This window comes from Aulonocara stuartgranti, assembly GCF_965226115.1.
Source record: "Aulonocara stuartgranti genome assembly, chromosome: 9".
Lineage (NCBI taxonomy): Eukaryota > Metazoa > Chordata > Actinopteri > Cichliformes > Cichlidae > Aulonocara > Aulonocara stuartgranti.
The window spans coordinates 29,102,476-29,118,900 of record NC_138960.1 but is presented as its reverse complement, the minus strand read 5'-3'; the positions used below and the strand labels follow the sequence as shown (position 1 = coordinate 29,118,900).

The 16,425-nt window shown below is 38.6% G+C and overlaps 1 protein-coding gene across 2 annotated transcripts in view; it reads right to left on the bottom strand.

Annotated features, from left to right (window-relative positions):
* The window catches only part of tpk1 (thiamin pyrophosphokinase 1), a 90,385-nt gene that overhangs the window by 18,830 nt on the left and 55,130 nt on the right, over positions 1-16,425 (bottom strand). For both annotated transcript variants that reach the window (XM_082545901.1, XM_082545902.1), the window contains exon 8: positions 12,682-12,790. In XM_082545901.1, coding sequence (XP_082402027.1) covers positions 12,682-12,790 — 109 coding nt within the window. The remainder of the gene's footprint in view (positions 1-12,681; positions 12,791-16,425) is intronic.

Sequence of the window (16,425 nt, the reverse complement as noted above, 5' to 3'; positions counted from 1 at the left end):
GGAGCCTCAATGACACCCTTCTATGTCAAATTAATGTTACAGCAGTTATTTGCTATGGGCGGTCCAATGCCACTCATTTTCAGTAGGGTAGAGCAAGGGCAAAGGAATGCACTGCAGCAAAGAAAATAAGCAAGAAATGTAGAATGTGGGGCTACTTAATGCAAACAAATTGGTGGGAGCTTAAAGTATTACTGCAGGCAACATCATCAACAATCAGAGGTTGGCCAGCAAGAAGTTGGTCTGTATTTATGTGTCTGGGCATGACCAATAAAGAGTGCAAAGCACTCACCCTTATTTTGCATAATCGCTGGTATCAGCAACCCAGCTTGAGGTTTGCAAAGGATATAAGAAAAAATGGTCTCCACTCTATGTATACTGTTCCTTATGTGAGAAATATTTAAGCCTGTAACAAAGTGCAACATATTGCAAGACTTAGTAATGCATTATTAACTGAAAATAAATCATCATAAGAAAACTTTAAAAACTGCAACTATTACTCATAGTCACTTATTTTCAGGGGCTCATATGGCATTGGTTCCATTTAAGAAATCATAATCATTTCATTTTTAACACTCTGTTGAGAATCATTTGTCATATAGGCAACAGCCGCCTAAAATCTGGGACCCATGGGTATCACCCTTCTGATACTTTTTAGTTGCAGCTGCTGCTGTCTTCAGTAGATGGATGCTCATAGGTCTGCCTTCAGTTTTCTATTCAGGAAGTGAAATGCTTTCTTAATTAGATTGATACTTGGCCATATTCCACAGCTTGACCAGTGGAAACTCCTGGGCTGTGTTCACACTGTGCTTTGGATCATGTGTACTGTGAAGCGCTATCCACTCACCATGTACCAAATCTTTGGTCGAACAGATACATTTAGCTCAATAAATATTTGGACAGAGACAACTTTTTTCTAGTTTTGGTTCTGTACGTTACCACAATGAATTTTAAAACAAACAAGTCAGATGTAGTTGAAGTGCAAATTTTAGTTCAATGGGTTGAACGAAAAGACTGCATAAAGATGTGAGGAATGAAAGCATTTTTTTAAAAACACAATACCTTTATGCTGGCTTTTTTTTAGCAAAGTCCTAAGCCTTTCTATTCTTGAGGCTTATGAGTGGTTTGCACCTTGCAGTGAACCCTCTGTATTTATTTTCATGCAGTCTTCTCTTTATGGTAGACTTTGATACGCCTACCTCCTGGAGAGTGTTGTTCACTTGGTTGGTTGCTATAAAGAGGTTTCTCTTCACCATGGAAATTATTCTGCAATCATGCACCACTGTTGTCTTCCGTGGATATCCAGGTCTTTTTGCATTCCTGACTTCACCAGTGCTTTCTTTCTTTCTTTTTTTCTCATGATGTACCAAACTGTAGACTTTGCCACTCCTAATGTCGTAGCAATTTCTCGCATGGGTTTTTTCTGTTTTTGCAGCTTAAGGATGACTTGTTTCACCTGCATGGAGAGCTCATTTGACCACATGTTGCCTGTTCACAGGAAAATCACGTGTATGTGTGTGTTTGTGTTCACCAGGAATGTTAGTTTTAGCTGATATCTTGATAGTCAACCCTCTCGTTCAAATATAGGGACTGCTGGTGCCAAAAAAATCACGATGGTGATTCCCTCCTAAGAAGCAAACCAGTGGCTGACATCACACTGAATTCAGACACTTTTTATACAAAGTGGAGCAAAATATTTAAAAAGCTTTATGTTTCAGGTTTCACACATTTCAACCTCTCATTAGAGCTAAACAATTCTGTATGTATATATGATCAAGCAAAATGCTGCACTATGCCTTTGAAACAAGCATAACTTATACTTAGGTTCATTTTTAAGTCTCAACGGCACTGAGCAATGTGTACGTCAAGGGCCCCAATCCACCTCATCTACAGTAATAAATCTTAAGACTGCATTTTGTGCAGGTGGGAAAAAAAAACATATGACATTAAAAACAAGCATCAGGACAGCTTCCACAGATGGTTGCTAAAGTATTTGGTCCATGAAGGAACAGATGTACTGCTTGACATTTAGAAGTAGGACAATTTGGACAAACAAAATTAGACACGGCGTACAAGCTTGCAGAACAGCAGCAGATCAGAAGAGTTAAAACGAGCAAGGGGAGTAGAGCACATTCAAAGAAAACCTTCAACTTCCTGTTGGGGTCCAATAATAGAAAAAACACTACAGTGAAGAAGATGAAGAAGTAGAATTAGCATATTCAAACTGCTGGCCTGTCTGAACTATGATTTGCATATTTTCTCAGCAGGAAAGTAGTCATCAGTAGAAGAGAGGAAAATGTCTCACTTCCCACCTCCAGGTTAAAATTATTGCATACTATCTGCAGAAGGCTACAAAGCAGCAAAGCTTTAGCCCTTAAGCGTGTACAGGCATATGAGGAAATGGCTGCCATAGGCAGAAAAGGAAAGCAATCATTTCATTTGTATCAGTTGTTTCAAATGTCTTATTTCCAAGAAGGTGGACACTTGGGACATTCCCAAAAAAAGACTTAAATTATGAACTGAAATTATTGTATCTCATAAAATGTGTTTGTAAAAGAGATTTAGGATTTTCTTTTGATAATTATCACTGCACTGCTGAACACAATCTAAGCGACATCAGGGCTAATATTGTTGTTAATGTCGTTCATAACATAGCTGGAAAAGTCAATACTGGGACATGGCAATAATTACAGTTATCTTGGATGAAGAGTTCTAATTATATTCTCAAATGATCAGGCATCTGCTTTGATTATTTCCTTGCATCTTTATATCCTCTATGTATCCTTTGTCTTATTGTCTGGATTGCCTGAAGAATTGTAAGCCGGGCAGATTGCAATAAAGACTGCTGCTGCACATTCTGCACAAAAGGAATCACTTCATGTGACAAATGGGTTGCTTAATTTGGAAAGGTTGCCGTGTGTATGACAAAAATGTCATCCAGGACAACACAAAAGCACAAACGTAAGTTAGGCAGGGGCTGTGACTGTGTAGAGACGTACACATTTGGTGATACGGTTTACTCAGAAGCTTGTCAAAAGTCCAACAAGAAAACTGGTAAATAACAGTTGGTGATTTAACATAAATAACTGGGAGGAATAAATACACAGGCGGGTTATTCACCATATTGCCAAGCATCTGCTGTGATGAAATGTCCTGAAGAAAAGAACACAATTCTGCTGTGCAAGCTTACTCTAGTGCACAATCTGCGATATCTTTTGTAATCTGATATCAAATAACTGAAACAATAAAAGAAGATGCACAAAATGGATCGGAGCAAAAAAATAAGAAAAAAAGGGCAAGAGCGCTTTTTCTTTGCAAATTAACAACAAACACAAATTTTAAAACATTGGGATGCTGGGGAAATGTAAATAAATACAAATCTCACAAACCCAGATTTTATTCACAGGAGAACATCAAAAATGTATCAAATGTTAAAACTGAGACATTTTACTATTCCATAATTTTTTGGCAGCAACACATCTCAAAATTGGGGCAAGGGGAAGAAACGGCTGAAAAGGTAGTGGTAATAAACAGCCGGAGGTAATATTTTGTAATTAATTAGCTTAGCTGGCATCAGGTCAGTAACACGACTGGGTATAAAAAGCTTTTCAGAAGTAAAGATGGGCACAGGTTCACCAATCTGCAAAAAACTGCATCTACAAATTGTGGGACAATTCCAGAGTAACGTTCCTCAATAAAAAATTGCAAGGACTTTAAATATCTCATCCTCTACAGTACATAATATCATCACTCAGGAGATTCTGGAGAAATCTCTGTGTGCAAGGAACAAGACTAAAAATCAGTGTTGGATGTCTCTAATCTTCAGGATGTCTCAATTTAATAGTTCATTATAACATTCATAAATGCAGGTTGAAGCTCTTTTATGCAAAAAAGAAGCCATATGTGAACATGATCCAGAAACACAGCTGTCTTCTTGTGGCCAAAGCTCATTTCAAATGCACCGAGGGAAAGCGGAAAAATGTTGTGTGGTCAGATGAATCAAAGTTTTAAATTCTTTTTGGTAAATGCAGGCGTGGAATCGTCTGAACTTTAGAGGAGAGGAAACATCCATCATGTTATCAGCACTCAGTTCAAAAGCCTGCATCTCTGATGGTATGGGGGTTGCATTAGTGCCTGTAGAATTGGCTGAAAAGGCACCATCAATGCTGAAAGCTTTAGAGCAACACATGCTCTCATCCACCTTTTCAGGAAAGTCCTTGCATATTTCAGCGAGGCAATGTTCAACCACATACTGCAGCATTACAAACACGTGGCTTTAAAGCTGAAGAGCCCGGGTGCTGAAGTGGCCTGCCTGCAGTTCAGACCTATTCACAACTGTAAACCTTCAATACATCCGGAGACTAAAAACCTTGTAAGAACACCTGGGACTATTGTGAAGCTAGAATCCTAGAAAAGAATTGTACAACATGGCACAACGTTCCTCTCCTAAAAACTCCCAATATTAATCTCCTCAGTTACAAGAGGAGATGATTTTGGACTGTCATTAAAAGAAGAGGGGCTGCTAGATAAACACTATAATGCACTGCTACCATCAAATTCAAAATGAGCTAATATTTTTGTTAATATGCTGCATTTTCTCAGTTTAATCATTGCAAATCATTGCATTCTGTTTTTAAATTACATTTCACACACCGTCCCAACAGTTTTGGAAGTGGGGTTGAAAATGTATGTGTGTGTGTGTGTACGTATAAGTGGCTGCACAGTTGCAAGCTCCTGTTAAGCTTCCCTACAGTTTCCATAATCTGACATTTTCTGCTGCATCAGCGTCCTAAAACATCAAACGAATGAGATGTTTGACAGGTCTCCTTCTCTTCCTCTCATATGTCATCTCCTCATCGCCTTTGCTTCTTTCCCAAAATTTCACTTTCATCTCTTTGCATTTCTTCTGACTCAGCCACTCTTACTCTACCGTAACCCTCTTTGTCTCTCTTCCTACCACAGCCTCTTCACATTTCCCCTCAGCAGATCATTCTGATAGCTGCACTTTTATGAATGAAAATAAGCACAGGCATAATCTATGTTAATGGAGCCTTAACTTGATTATTAGACACAATGTGTCATAATCATTTAACATAAATTTAACAGCAAGAGAGTTTTGAGCATGCTCAACTACTGCCATTAGATTCAGGTTGGATGCATTTCAACACCATCAGAAGATTTATAAGAATTCTTTTTGTGCTCGACCTCCATGAGTGTTGGTGCCAGTGCCAGTAAGGTGTTTTAGCAGCACATGGTGGCACAACACCTTACTAAGAGTTTTACAGTATAATTTTGTTGTTTTTTCACTCATCCCTTGGCTGTATGTAAACCCACCAGATAGAAGTACACTAAATCCTTATTTCTTTCCCCTCATCTTCAAATATACAATACCATTTCATCTCCTGAGAGGCTTGTAATGTAAAACATATGCAAGGAGTATTTTTCTAAACACTGAACAAATAAAGCAAACAGCCAGAGTTGGACAAATGTAGCGGTGAGAACAGCATTTCTACAGAAGATGAGCAGACAAGCAAGAGTGGAAGAAAGACACAAACCACAACAGGGCTGTTTGTGACCAAATATGTTTATGTTTATATATATTTCTAAAACAAATGTATTTTTAATATGTGGAAATAGTCGGTGTAATATACATAACCTTTATTACTGCAATACCTTTACCCATGTAATTTTTCTCAGCACTGTAAACACCTTCCATAAAGAAACTCACTAAGCACCATAAAGTTGGATATATAGGTATATGGACAATTACGCAGTTTTCATAATTTTACCTTGTAAACCACTGCAGCATATTTTAAACCAAAAAATAAAATGTGAATTTGTTGAAGTATTACATTAACTGTTGCAATCACTTTTATGCATTGCAACAGTGATTCAAAAAAGTTTTACAACTTATTAAGAAGTCATTTTATTCATTTTTAGTCAAAAATGGTCCTGTTTCCTCCTTCAAAGTGCTGAACTTGAATTTGTTCACTGGAACTTTCAATATGAGGTCTGAAGAAAGTGAAGGAGGTCATCATTAGATTGAAAAAACAAAATAAACCTATCAGAGAGAAACGTAGTTAAAGGCAGGGAATGCACTGACCAGCTCAGCGACACCAAAAGGCCTGAAAGACCACAGACAGCAATCAAAGCAGTTAACTACAGAATTCCTTCCTTGATTAAGAAAATCGCTTTTCAAAACTAGCCAGTTACAGAAATTTCTTAAGAAGGCAGTCATATAATTGTCAGCATTGTCCATAATCACAGGAAAGCTATGCTTAGACTTTGTTAGAAGTTATGTAAAAGAGCCTGTACAGTTCTGGAAAAAAAAAAATCTCTGGACAGATTAAATCAAGACCGGACAATCATCTGATTTCAACCCAGCCAAACCTTCTTTTAGGTTACTAAAGGTCAAAACTGTGGACAGAGACCAGCAAACAAGCAGCAGCTGGAGGCAGCTGCAGTAAAGGCATTAGACCTTGGATGTTCATCAAAGTATGAAAAAACCTCTCCTATGTAGTTTGTCTAAATATCTTTGAATCAATAAAAATGGGAGACTTTTAATAAAATTGCTGTAATTCCTAAACAATTACAATGCAATACCTCTATCAAACCCCTTAAATTCAGGCCAAACCCCTGGACTTCAATTATAGCTCGATGGTGTACAGAGACAATAGTGTGTCAAATATTTGTTGACCTAAGTGTTTATGTATATGTATACATCAATAATAGCTTCCCCTTTATGAGGTGATAAAAATCACATTTAACTAAAAATACATGTCATAATAAAAAGATGTTTTCGTTCCACGTTTTTTGCCCGGCTAGATGAACACGCACAGGAATCCTGTCTATCACATCAGACTCTATGGGTGCGTTGTATAACTGTGTCGGAGCATGTGACATATGAACATGAATTTTAAAAATAATTCAGGAGAAACGGTATCATTACAGAATATTGCCTCTAGCCATCATCTAAATCCCACAACCCATCTTAATGTACACACATAAGCACAAATACAAGCTCGTACGGCGTGATGCACAGACACAGCCAGCAATACGACAGCATATGATGGTATTTACTGACAGTTTCCCTGGGGGGATTTTAGAGTTGATGATTGAAAATTAATGTAACATACAGAAGGTGATGAGAAGCTCAGCTGTCAGAGTATCTAGTAATGAGGGGAAATAGATACTAGGAGTGTGAGAGGGTCTGAAAAGAGGAGAATGAGAGCAAGCTGGAAGGTGAAGGGGAGGAAAGTAGCGAATAGGTAAACGAGAGCCAATATGCACTACAACAGTCATCTCATCTATCTCTCGTTTCCATTCTCTTCATATTTTATATATTCATGCCAAAGTACATTTTATAATGAATTAATTTAATTCATTATAAAATTGTACACTTGGCCCTATATTGTTAGATTTAGTACACTGCAGTCACTTGATTATTTAGCAGCCAAAACCCTCCTTTAGTATCATTCTCCGAGCCACAGAAATCTGAAGGCTTTTTCCTCTGCCTAGTGATATTGCAGATAGTTGTTTCACCTTTCTCCTTTTCCCCTCCTTGTGCAACAGGCTCAGAGAAACTTTATGGAAAGCTTGTGCATTCAAACTCTTTCTATTGAAATTCTAGTTGATGGGACTAAAAGTTTATATCACAACAGTGGCAAAAGACATTAACTGCCTCAGAGGACACAGTTAATCTTCTGCCATTCCACACTTCAAAAGCTACACTATGAAAAGCTGAATGAATGGACATGTATAAAATTTATACGGTAAGCTCGAAATGAGCATTTTTACTCTTCCGTGCTGACCACAGTCATGGCTGAAATTATTATATTTTCAGGTTCCCTCCATTCCAATCTTGTGAACATGATATCTCAGTAACGGTTGAAAAAAATGGGAATTTTATCAAATTTCTCAAAAAAACAAAAAACAAAAAAAAGAGTCCTCTTAAACCCAAGATAGAAATGATGGGAATTTGGTCATAGAGGCATACAACTGCAAAGTGGTAATACTAGTTTTAAGTTCTCAGACATCTATAGTAAAAGTCTGCCTTATTGATTGATTGATTGATTGATAATACTTTATTCATCCCGAGGGAAATTGGGTTAAGGCTGCCAGCCGTGCCAGCGCCATCTTACCCTTCAGTGTATATGTGATATGATCAGTGTATAAATATTCTATTTTAAATATGCGGAAAATCAATTCAGTGTACAAAATGTCAAATTATAGCAAGAAATTACATAAAATGAAAGTGGGCCACCAGCACTACCCATGCCACGAAGCTCCCTGTGTGCACTTTTCTGCTGATGTTAATGTCAGTACCTGGAGGGAAAGAAATTCCACAAACTGACTTGCTGGAACATGGATCCTATTACAGTAAGACCAGTTCTTTTACAAATGTTTGTAAAAGGCAGACTTGCATGGCTAGGTGCACGATTTTAAATGCTTACGGCAATGAGACTTTTTGTCCATATAGCGTATGTTTTCTCAATGGAACTTACTCTGTATGATAGTTTGAAGTCTGCAGACAAGCACCTCATCAACATTTACTAACCACTACTTTTTACTTTCCTTTAAAATGCCTGAATAAGTGTGGGTAAGCTGATAAGCTATAGGTTGATCACTGATTATCTGCAAACTGCCTGCAGAAATCTCAAAACACAACGCTTCTGCATGACCTTCAGATGCTGACTTTGCTGCCATCAGTATCTCCCTCCTGCTTGTACCATGGGGCACTGACCCATGTGCTCCTAAGTTCCACTGTTGACAGTCTGGTGTCAGCTGACCTTTGTATCTTAAAGGGTCAGCTGAGGAAAACAACAGAAGTACAGCTTCTTTCTTAACCCTGTCTGGTATCTATTCATGTATTTTCTTGGTGTTTCAAGATATCTGCCCCCCAATTATATGAGGTTGCACATGTACTGTGTCTTATCTGACATCAGAACAATACCAATTATTGATAAACTAGCATGCGATCATATTAATTTGGGCCAAGGCTATTTTGGCTCAATCCGTTCCTTGCCATGGAGTACAATAACCAGAAATATGTTTGCAGAATAATTGGATGGTTATTCAAATGTTTCTCTCTACAACATAACATTGATAACAATTGGATTCTTTAAAGAAACAGAAAAAATAACCCCTGGATGCAAAGAAAAAGAAAAAAAAAAAAGAGTCTCTTTTGGGCCAGCAAAGCTGCAGTGGCTGACAGCCTAAAACTCTGTCTTTATTGAATGATCATATATTTTTCATCATAGAAATGCTTTGAACCAAAGTGTGGAGTATCATTTCAATGGACTTCTAAAGAGTCATAGTGTCACCAGAGGCTGGCAATGTGGTGGCTTGGACTTCCCCGAGCAAGTTGCAATGAAAATTGCGCACAAATTTACACAGAAAATACAAACACACAAACTGAAAGAAAAGGGTAATATAAGACTCACTGTTGCCAGTGTTAAGAAGCAGCATTTAGCTGCATTCACATTTCCATACAGCAGTTATTCAAGTAGCACAAGTCCTCTACACTATGAGCTTCATTCACCCATTCAAACATATTCATACAAGCACTCTATGCCAAAATGCTTTCTATCTAACATTCACACACATTAACACTCCAATGAACACATCAGGAGCGACTTGGGGTTCAGTATCTTGCCCAAAGATACTTGGGCGTGCAGACTGGAACTGCAAGACTTCACAAAACTTCCAATCAGTAGATGGCCTGCTCTAGCTTCTGAGCTACAGCCACCCAGAAAAGAACAAGCATACATCCCCAATGTCATCAAAGATCAAGATCCCTGATCTAAGCCTGAAAAAGATATCCACGCTTAATCACATCCATTTTTACTAACCAAGAGTAAATATAGTCTCTACTGCAAAGAGTATTTATTTCTTTACAAAACAGTTTGAACTACTTTTTCCAAGTAGCTTTAGATAACCAAAGCAGACATCTCCCTAGAGTAGCTTTGCTGAAGTTCAGTGTCTTCAAGTGAAGCAATTGGAAGGTTCCAAAGCTATGATTTCAAAGTAGCTTCCCCAACGCTGACTGTTGCTATATGAAAACTCATACATGCAAAAGGAAAACATGTGAGGACGGGGGAAAAAAAAACATAATTTTTTGTTTCATATTCAGGTCCTTCCTTCCGACCCCACAGGGAAATCATTACTTCTATCCTTCTAAATATGCATGTTGTTAATTATGCATCTTGTTATCACTGGCTAATCTGCATACTCTCATGTTTAAAGTCCCTCTCATTACCATTCAGAAGGCCATCTCACAGGTGTGCTGAGTAAATATACAACACACAGTAGCTGATTAAAAAAAAAACACGCGCACACACATGCACACACGTGCAAACAAACAACAAGTTTACACACGGTCCGCATTCACGCTCGCATATTCAAACACAGGGACATTTTAAAACAAGTGGAGACACATGCGCCTGCTCACTCGAGTGTATAGACTCCCAGAAACATACACATGGACACGGAAACAACGAGAGTGGACATCAACCGAGTTGCAGACATATTACGCAACCCCGCTGACAGAAGGTTCAGGTTTCCCTCCTACGGGTGGCTGTTTGTTTTGTGCCAACTCATTAAGTACACAGCTGGCCAAAAGAGTTGGAGTGGGGTAAGACCACATGGGTCCTCAGATGAGTGTCTGATTGGATTTCAACAAAATATTTAAGAATATAAAAGGCTCTCTGTCACATATTAGAACATACGTGTAACACTTAAAAGTAGGTAAAACCGCAGCTTGATTTGACTGAAGCAAATTAAGCATCTGTACTTCATAGTAGGGCTGCTCGATTATGGCAAAAATGATAATCACGATTATTTTCACTGAAATTGAGATCTCAATTATTTGACGATATTTATTTAACCCTTTAAGACCTACGATAGAACCAAGTCTGCCAGAGCTTATATTATGTTTTTACATGTTGTAGTGCCATTTGTGGGAGCATTTCAAGTTGCTATACAACTGTTATAGCCCATATTTTAATAATATGTATGCATTAAGTGCATAGTAACTACATTAATTGCAAAAAATGGTTTCTCACCACAGGAAATTTATTTTGAGTGTCTTCATAGTTTTATTTTGGAGATACAGCAATTTTTATATACTGCAGGAAAAACAAAAAACAATCCTATGATGCAAATTTGGAAAGAAAACAGCAGGTGCATCAAAATAAACAATTTCCAGCTGTGCAATTCGAGTTCTAAGCATCCCAGAAACTATTCAGAAAAGTCAAACATGACTTATAAAAACACCAGTATAGGTTTTTAAGGCCTATGTTACGACCCAGTGATGTGTGTGTTGTGTTATGCCTCCCACGGGGGGGATGGCTGTGGGTATCTTTCCCCTTTTTCTCTCCTAGGAGGTGGAAACCTGGGCGTGGCTGCTGGGTATCCGGGTGGAGTCTCTGCCTGTCCTGTGTGGATCCTGTGTGGATAATTGATGGACCACCTCCGGTACTTAAGGACTTAACGACAGCCACCTGGAAGTAAAAAACTACATTTCCTGCGAAAATGACGTCACTTCCGGTTTCGGGCAGGAAATGACGTACATGCGATAGTTCGCGCTGACGTCTGTTTCAATGTGGGAAGTGTTACAAGCAGCTGATCGGATCGGAATATTATGTTTTTGTTGCTGCAAGCGCTTTTTATGCAATTTTTGCAAAGCTATATGTGGAAGGAAACCGTGACCGAGGACGAGCTGATGGCATGAGATGTAAGTACAACTCCTCTGGTTTCATATGCAAAATTTTTTTATTGCGCTAGCTTACGCGGTTCCGGTTCTACAGGGATTTAAAAATAGTTAGCAAAACAGAGCGTGCTGCTCTGACCGGCTTTAAAGGGTTAACAATAACAATGTATTGAATAATGACTTTAAAAAATTATATAAAATAGTGTGCAAATACTGATAACAGTGCAAATGTTTGCAATATAAGAAATAAATGAAAAATGTAAACATCTATGTTTAGTGAACTTTGCAGTGTTGCTCTGTGGTGCAGCTACGACACTGTAGCAAAGTTTACACACTATGTCTACTTGATCCACGTCTGACTCCGCGAACCCATAATGTTTCCACACCACTGAAGTTTTTTTACCTCTCTTTTCAACCAACAGCAGTCACTCTCCTCTCCAAATAACTTCTGCTTAGCTTTCCGAGCTTCCCTCGGGTCCTCTTAATTGTTGTGACGCGTGTTCGAAAAGCAGAGAGGTGCGCTCGATTTGCCACACGGAGCAGCGCGAGAGTAAAGCACGAGGGAGGGGCTAATAATTGGCTCAGTCATTTTTAATGATCGTTGAAAGCCCAGATCGTAATCGTGATTAAAATTCGATTAATTGAGCAGCCCTACTTCATAGTGTGTATGAATACAAGTGCCTTATATGGAAGTCATGGGGATGGTTTTGTAGCGAATTGGCTCTACATAAACACAATTGCACTTAACATTTCAAACTTCAAATTAAATTTAAATTCTTTGCAAGCAATAAATAAATTAAGTTTGTATTCTCATTTAGTAATAAAACACATTATACAAACATACTGTAGATTGTACGGAGCCCTAAAAGTTTGGCAGCAATAAAAGTGGAAGACTGATTGCTATTCAAATGCCAGCAATTATAATAATAATCATCAAAATAATACAAAAAAAAAATAGACAACAAGGGACTCACTCAGGTTCCATTTGAGCCCAGTGGTGAGTGTCTGGCAGGGTCCACCTACTGGAATCAGGCTGCACCAGTCCCCCTCCAGACCTGTATTCACCTCCAGTCTGTGGCTGCCCTGATGGCACACAGCATTAGTGTGAACATGAATTAGTGTCTATGTGACTCTGTGTGTGTGTGTGTGCATGTGCAAAATCACTGAGACAAACAAACATGAAAGCGGAAATTAAATTTGGAGAAAGACTTCTTAAAGATTTTGAGCCCCAACAGAGAAACTTCTTCACCAAGACTCATTAAAATAAATTATTGCTCTTGTCAAAGCTGTAACCAATTGTTGGTTCTTACTCTAGAGGAAGAGGGGAAAAAAAGAGAGACCTAGCCATTTTGAATTATAATCTTCTTTACTTTGCATTGCAGGGGGGCACGGAATTTTTGTTAATCACACCTATAACTGTACTCACAAGCAACTTTAAAGTCAAAAATAATTACAGAGTTACAGATACCTCACTTGAAGCAAGAAAAAAAGGTTCTTTCTGCTGTAATGTGTCTTAATGCCTTTGAAAGCAGAGAATCTAATGTAAATTTTCTATTTCCCAATTGTGTCTAAAAGATGGATAAAGAATTTTTTCTGAGCCACGGTGACATTTCATGTAGCGCTTTACAAAGCCAACGAACATAAACAAAATTCTGAAATGTCACAGTATCCCTTTGAAAAACTCGGGCTGGGTGACAAAAAAAGCAAGGGAGTCGCACAGTGTAGGTGCAAGCTAGTTTCCAACTTTTCAGGCTAAATAATGACTTTGGTCTCAGTGCACTGGTTATATTAAAGCCTGGTGCTGGGACACAAAAGGTCAAGACAAAGTTTCTCACATCCACGGTGTACACCAAATATAAAAAGAAATACCCTAGTTTCATTCTAGCACACGGATACATATTTGATAAACAATTCTGTGGCTGCAGGAAAGTATAACAAGCCTCAGAGTGAGCAATTACGTGCCATCAACGCGATACGTTTCGGGGCTACCGTTGCCGTGTACGTTGAATTCACCATCCACTCGTAACACTTGAGTTGGTATGTTTAATGCCAACAAAAAAAGTGTTGACAGCTACAGCTTGCACCAGTCGTCTAAAAGATAGAAGTATCACGCAGGCAAAGACAGCATGATATTCAATTAAGAGTTTGAAATCCTTCTTTTGACGTGTTTAAAGTTTTCTTTGCTTGGCTTCCTGGAGTTGCAGAGCCAGAGGGAAGGAACGATGCGGAAATTCTGAGCTTTGGAGCTTTTGGTGTTTAGGAAACAACCCCGAGGATGTTTTCTATACTTAAACGTGTCAAAGTGACACAGTAAATAAATCAAAGCAAGGCAAACACATGTGCACTTGCACATGAACACGCACACACATATAGAAGAGAGGCTTGACGTAGAATAAGAATGTAGCCCTTTCTGTTTGTGAAGATACAAACAGACAACATGGAGTCAAACTCTGTCAGGGGGCAAGCTTAATTTTTAGAGTTAAGTTACTTGTGACTTAACTACTATGTAAGGGCATTCTTATTCCAATGTATTAAATATATATAATTAACACTCAACAAAAGCATGTAAAAACCATGTAGGTACAACGCTTGTATTGTTTACTCAGGCTGAATTGTGTGGTATTGATTGAGCTTACTTTTTAGCAGCCTGGTGTAATTTTCACATAATTCAATAAAGATAAACACAGTGGTCGGCCGTGTATAATGGTACTGTAATTTTGCATGGTGCTTTTTTTAAATCAGATGGTGCATATTTTCTGATGCTGCTTGAATTTCATGAAAAGAAAGAGAAGCTTTCCACGCAGTACAAAGAAACTGTGACGTTCTGTACAAACTACAAGATAGATTTTTTGACCAAAACACTTACTAATTTGTTTTCTAATTCCAACCAACATCTCTGCTTCAAATAAAATAATTTTTATTTTTTGGTATAACAACATGGCCTATTTTTTTTTACTTTAGACTTTACTTGCTGGTACCAGGTTGGAACCCCTTACACCTTCAGAACAGCCTTAATTCTTCAAGGAATATATTCAACAACATGCTGGAAACACTAGTCAGAGATTTTGGTCTATATTGACATGACAGCATCACACAGCAGCTGCAAATTTGTGAGCTGCACATCCATATGAATCTGCAATTCCGCCACATCCAAAAGTGACTGCAGAAGCCTTTTGAGTGTCATCGTCATGTTCAAGAAACCAGTTTGAGATGATTTGACAATGTGGTCTGGTACCCTGCTGGAAGCAGCCATCAGATCATGGCTATCTGTGCAAACCTTCAGTAGAAGGTGGGATGGATCCATGCGTCCATGTTCTTTATGCCACATCACAGAAGAAAAAAAAAACTTCATTGTAGTCAATGTGTTTCACATCATCTATTGTTCACTTTCGGTGAGTCTACGCCTCAGTTTTCTATTCCTACCTAACAGCAGTGGCACCCGGTATGTTCTTCTGCTGCTGTAGACCATCTGCTTCAATGTTCAACATGCTGCATGTTCAGAAATCATCTTCTGTATTCAGTACTTTGGTTGAAACAAGTGGTTATTTATGATAAGTGGCCATTCTGCTCTGACCTCTGGCATCAACAAGACATTCATCTAGAGAACTGCTGCTTAGTGGATATTTTTTTCTTCTCTTTTTTTGGACCGTTCTTTGTAGTGGTTGTGTGGGAAAATCCCAGTAGATCAACAGTCTCTGAAATACTTAAATCACCTTTCTTTCCGTTTCTAATGCTTGGCTTAAATTTCAGCAGGTTGTCCTGACCATGTCTGCATCCTTAAATGCATGGAGTTCCTGCCATGCCATTTGCTAATTAGATATATGCGTTAAACAAGGAGTTGAGCAGGTAGACTTAAGAAAGCGGCTGGTGAGTACATCTAATGACTGGGTAAAGTCATCAATTAAAATAATTTACTATTTTAACCCTTGTATGGTGTTCGGGTCTGTGAGACCCATTTTCAGTTTTTCTCAAAAGAAAAATTAAACAATTAATTATTTTTTCAACCTGAAATTCATTGGCTTTGGCTTATTTTCTGTGAAGAACATAAATCCGAACTAATTTTCAATGACCTCATACTGTACCTCCCCCCACGCATTTACATTACATACAAGGTGTTCGGGTCCACTGGACCCAGGCCTAATAAAAGTGTTGAAAGTGTAGGTCCTGTGTTCCCACACTCTGTCTTCCTCCTTTCTGGTGCTGCTGATAGTGTTTTCTTCCGCTCCCGCACAAAGTTGCAACATTGTTGAAAATTCAACTATCAACACCGTCTGCTCTTACATTCCCACACAATTTACCCTCTTTCTTGAGGGATCCAAATTTTATTTTCTCATACCATGTCCCACCTGCAAATTAGGGGCATAATACTATAAATAAGACTTTGCCAGTGTGGTTCCTTATCACAACTGATCAAGATGGCAAACGATTATCTGCTGCGAGGGCCATCCAATTGATTTTGGAAGAGAGAGGGGCTTCGGATGATGATGTTGACAAAGAGGTTTCAGAATATTTCACATTTCTGAAAATTCAGAGTCTGACAGGGACTTTGAAGAAGAGGATGAGGTTGAGCACCATTTAGTAACAAAACAAAGACAGGTACCCCATCTGCAGCCAGCTCCAGGACCAGAACAAGCCCACCAGACAGCAAGTGAAGAAATATGGATGTCAATAACTGGTGAAATTGAATGGTCTTCTTGCCCAAGAAATGAGCCACCCTG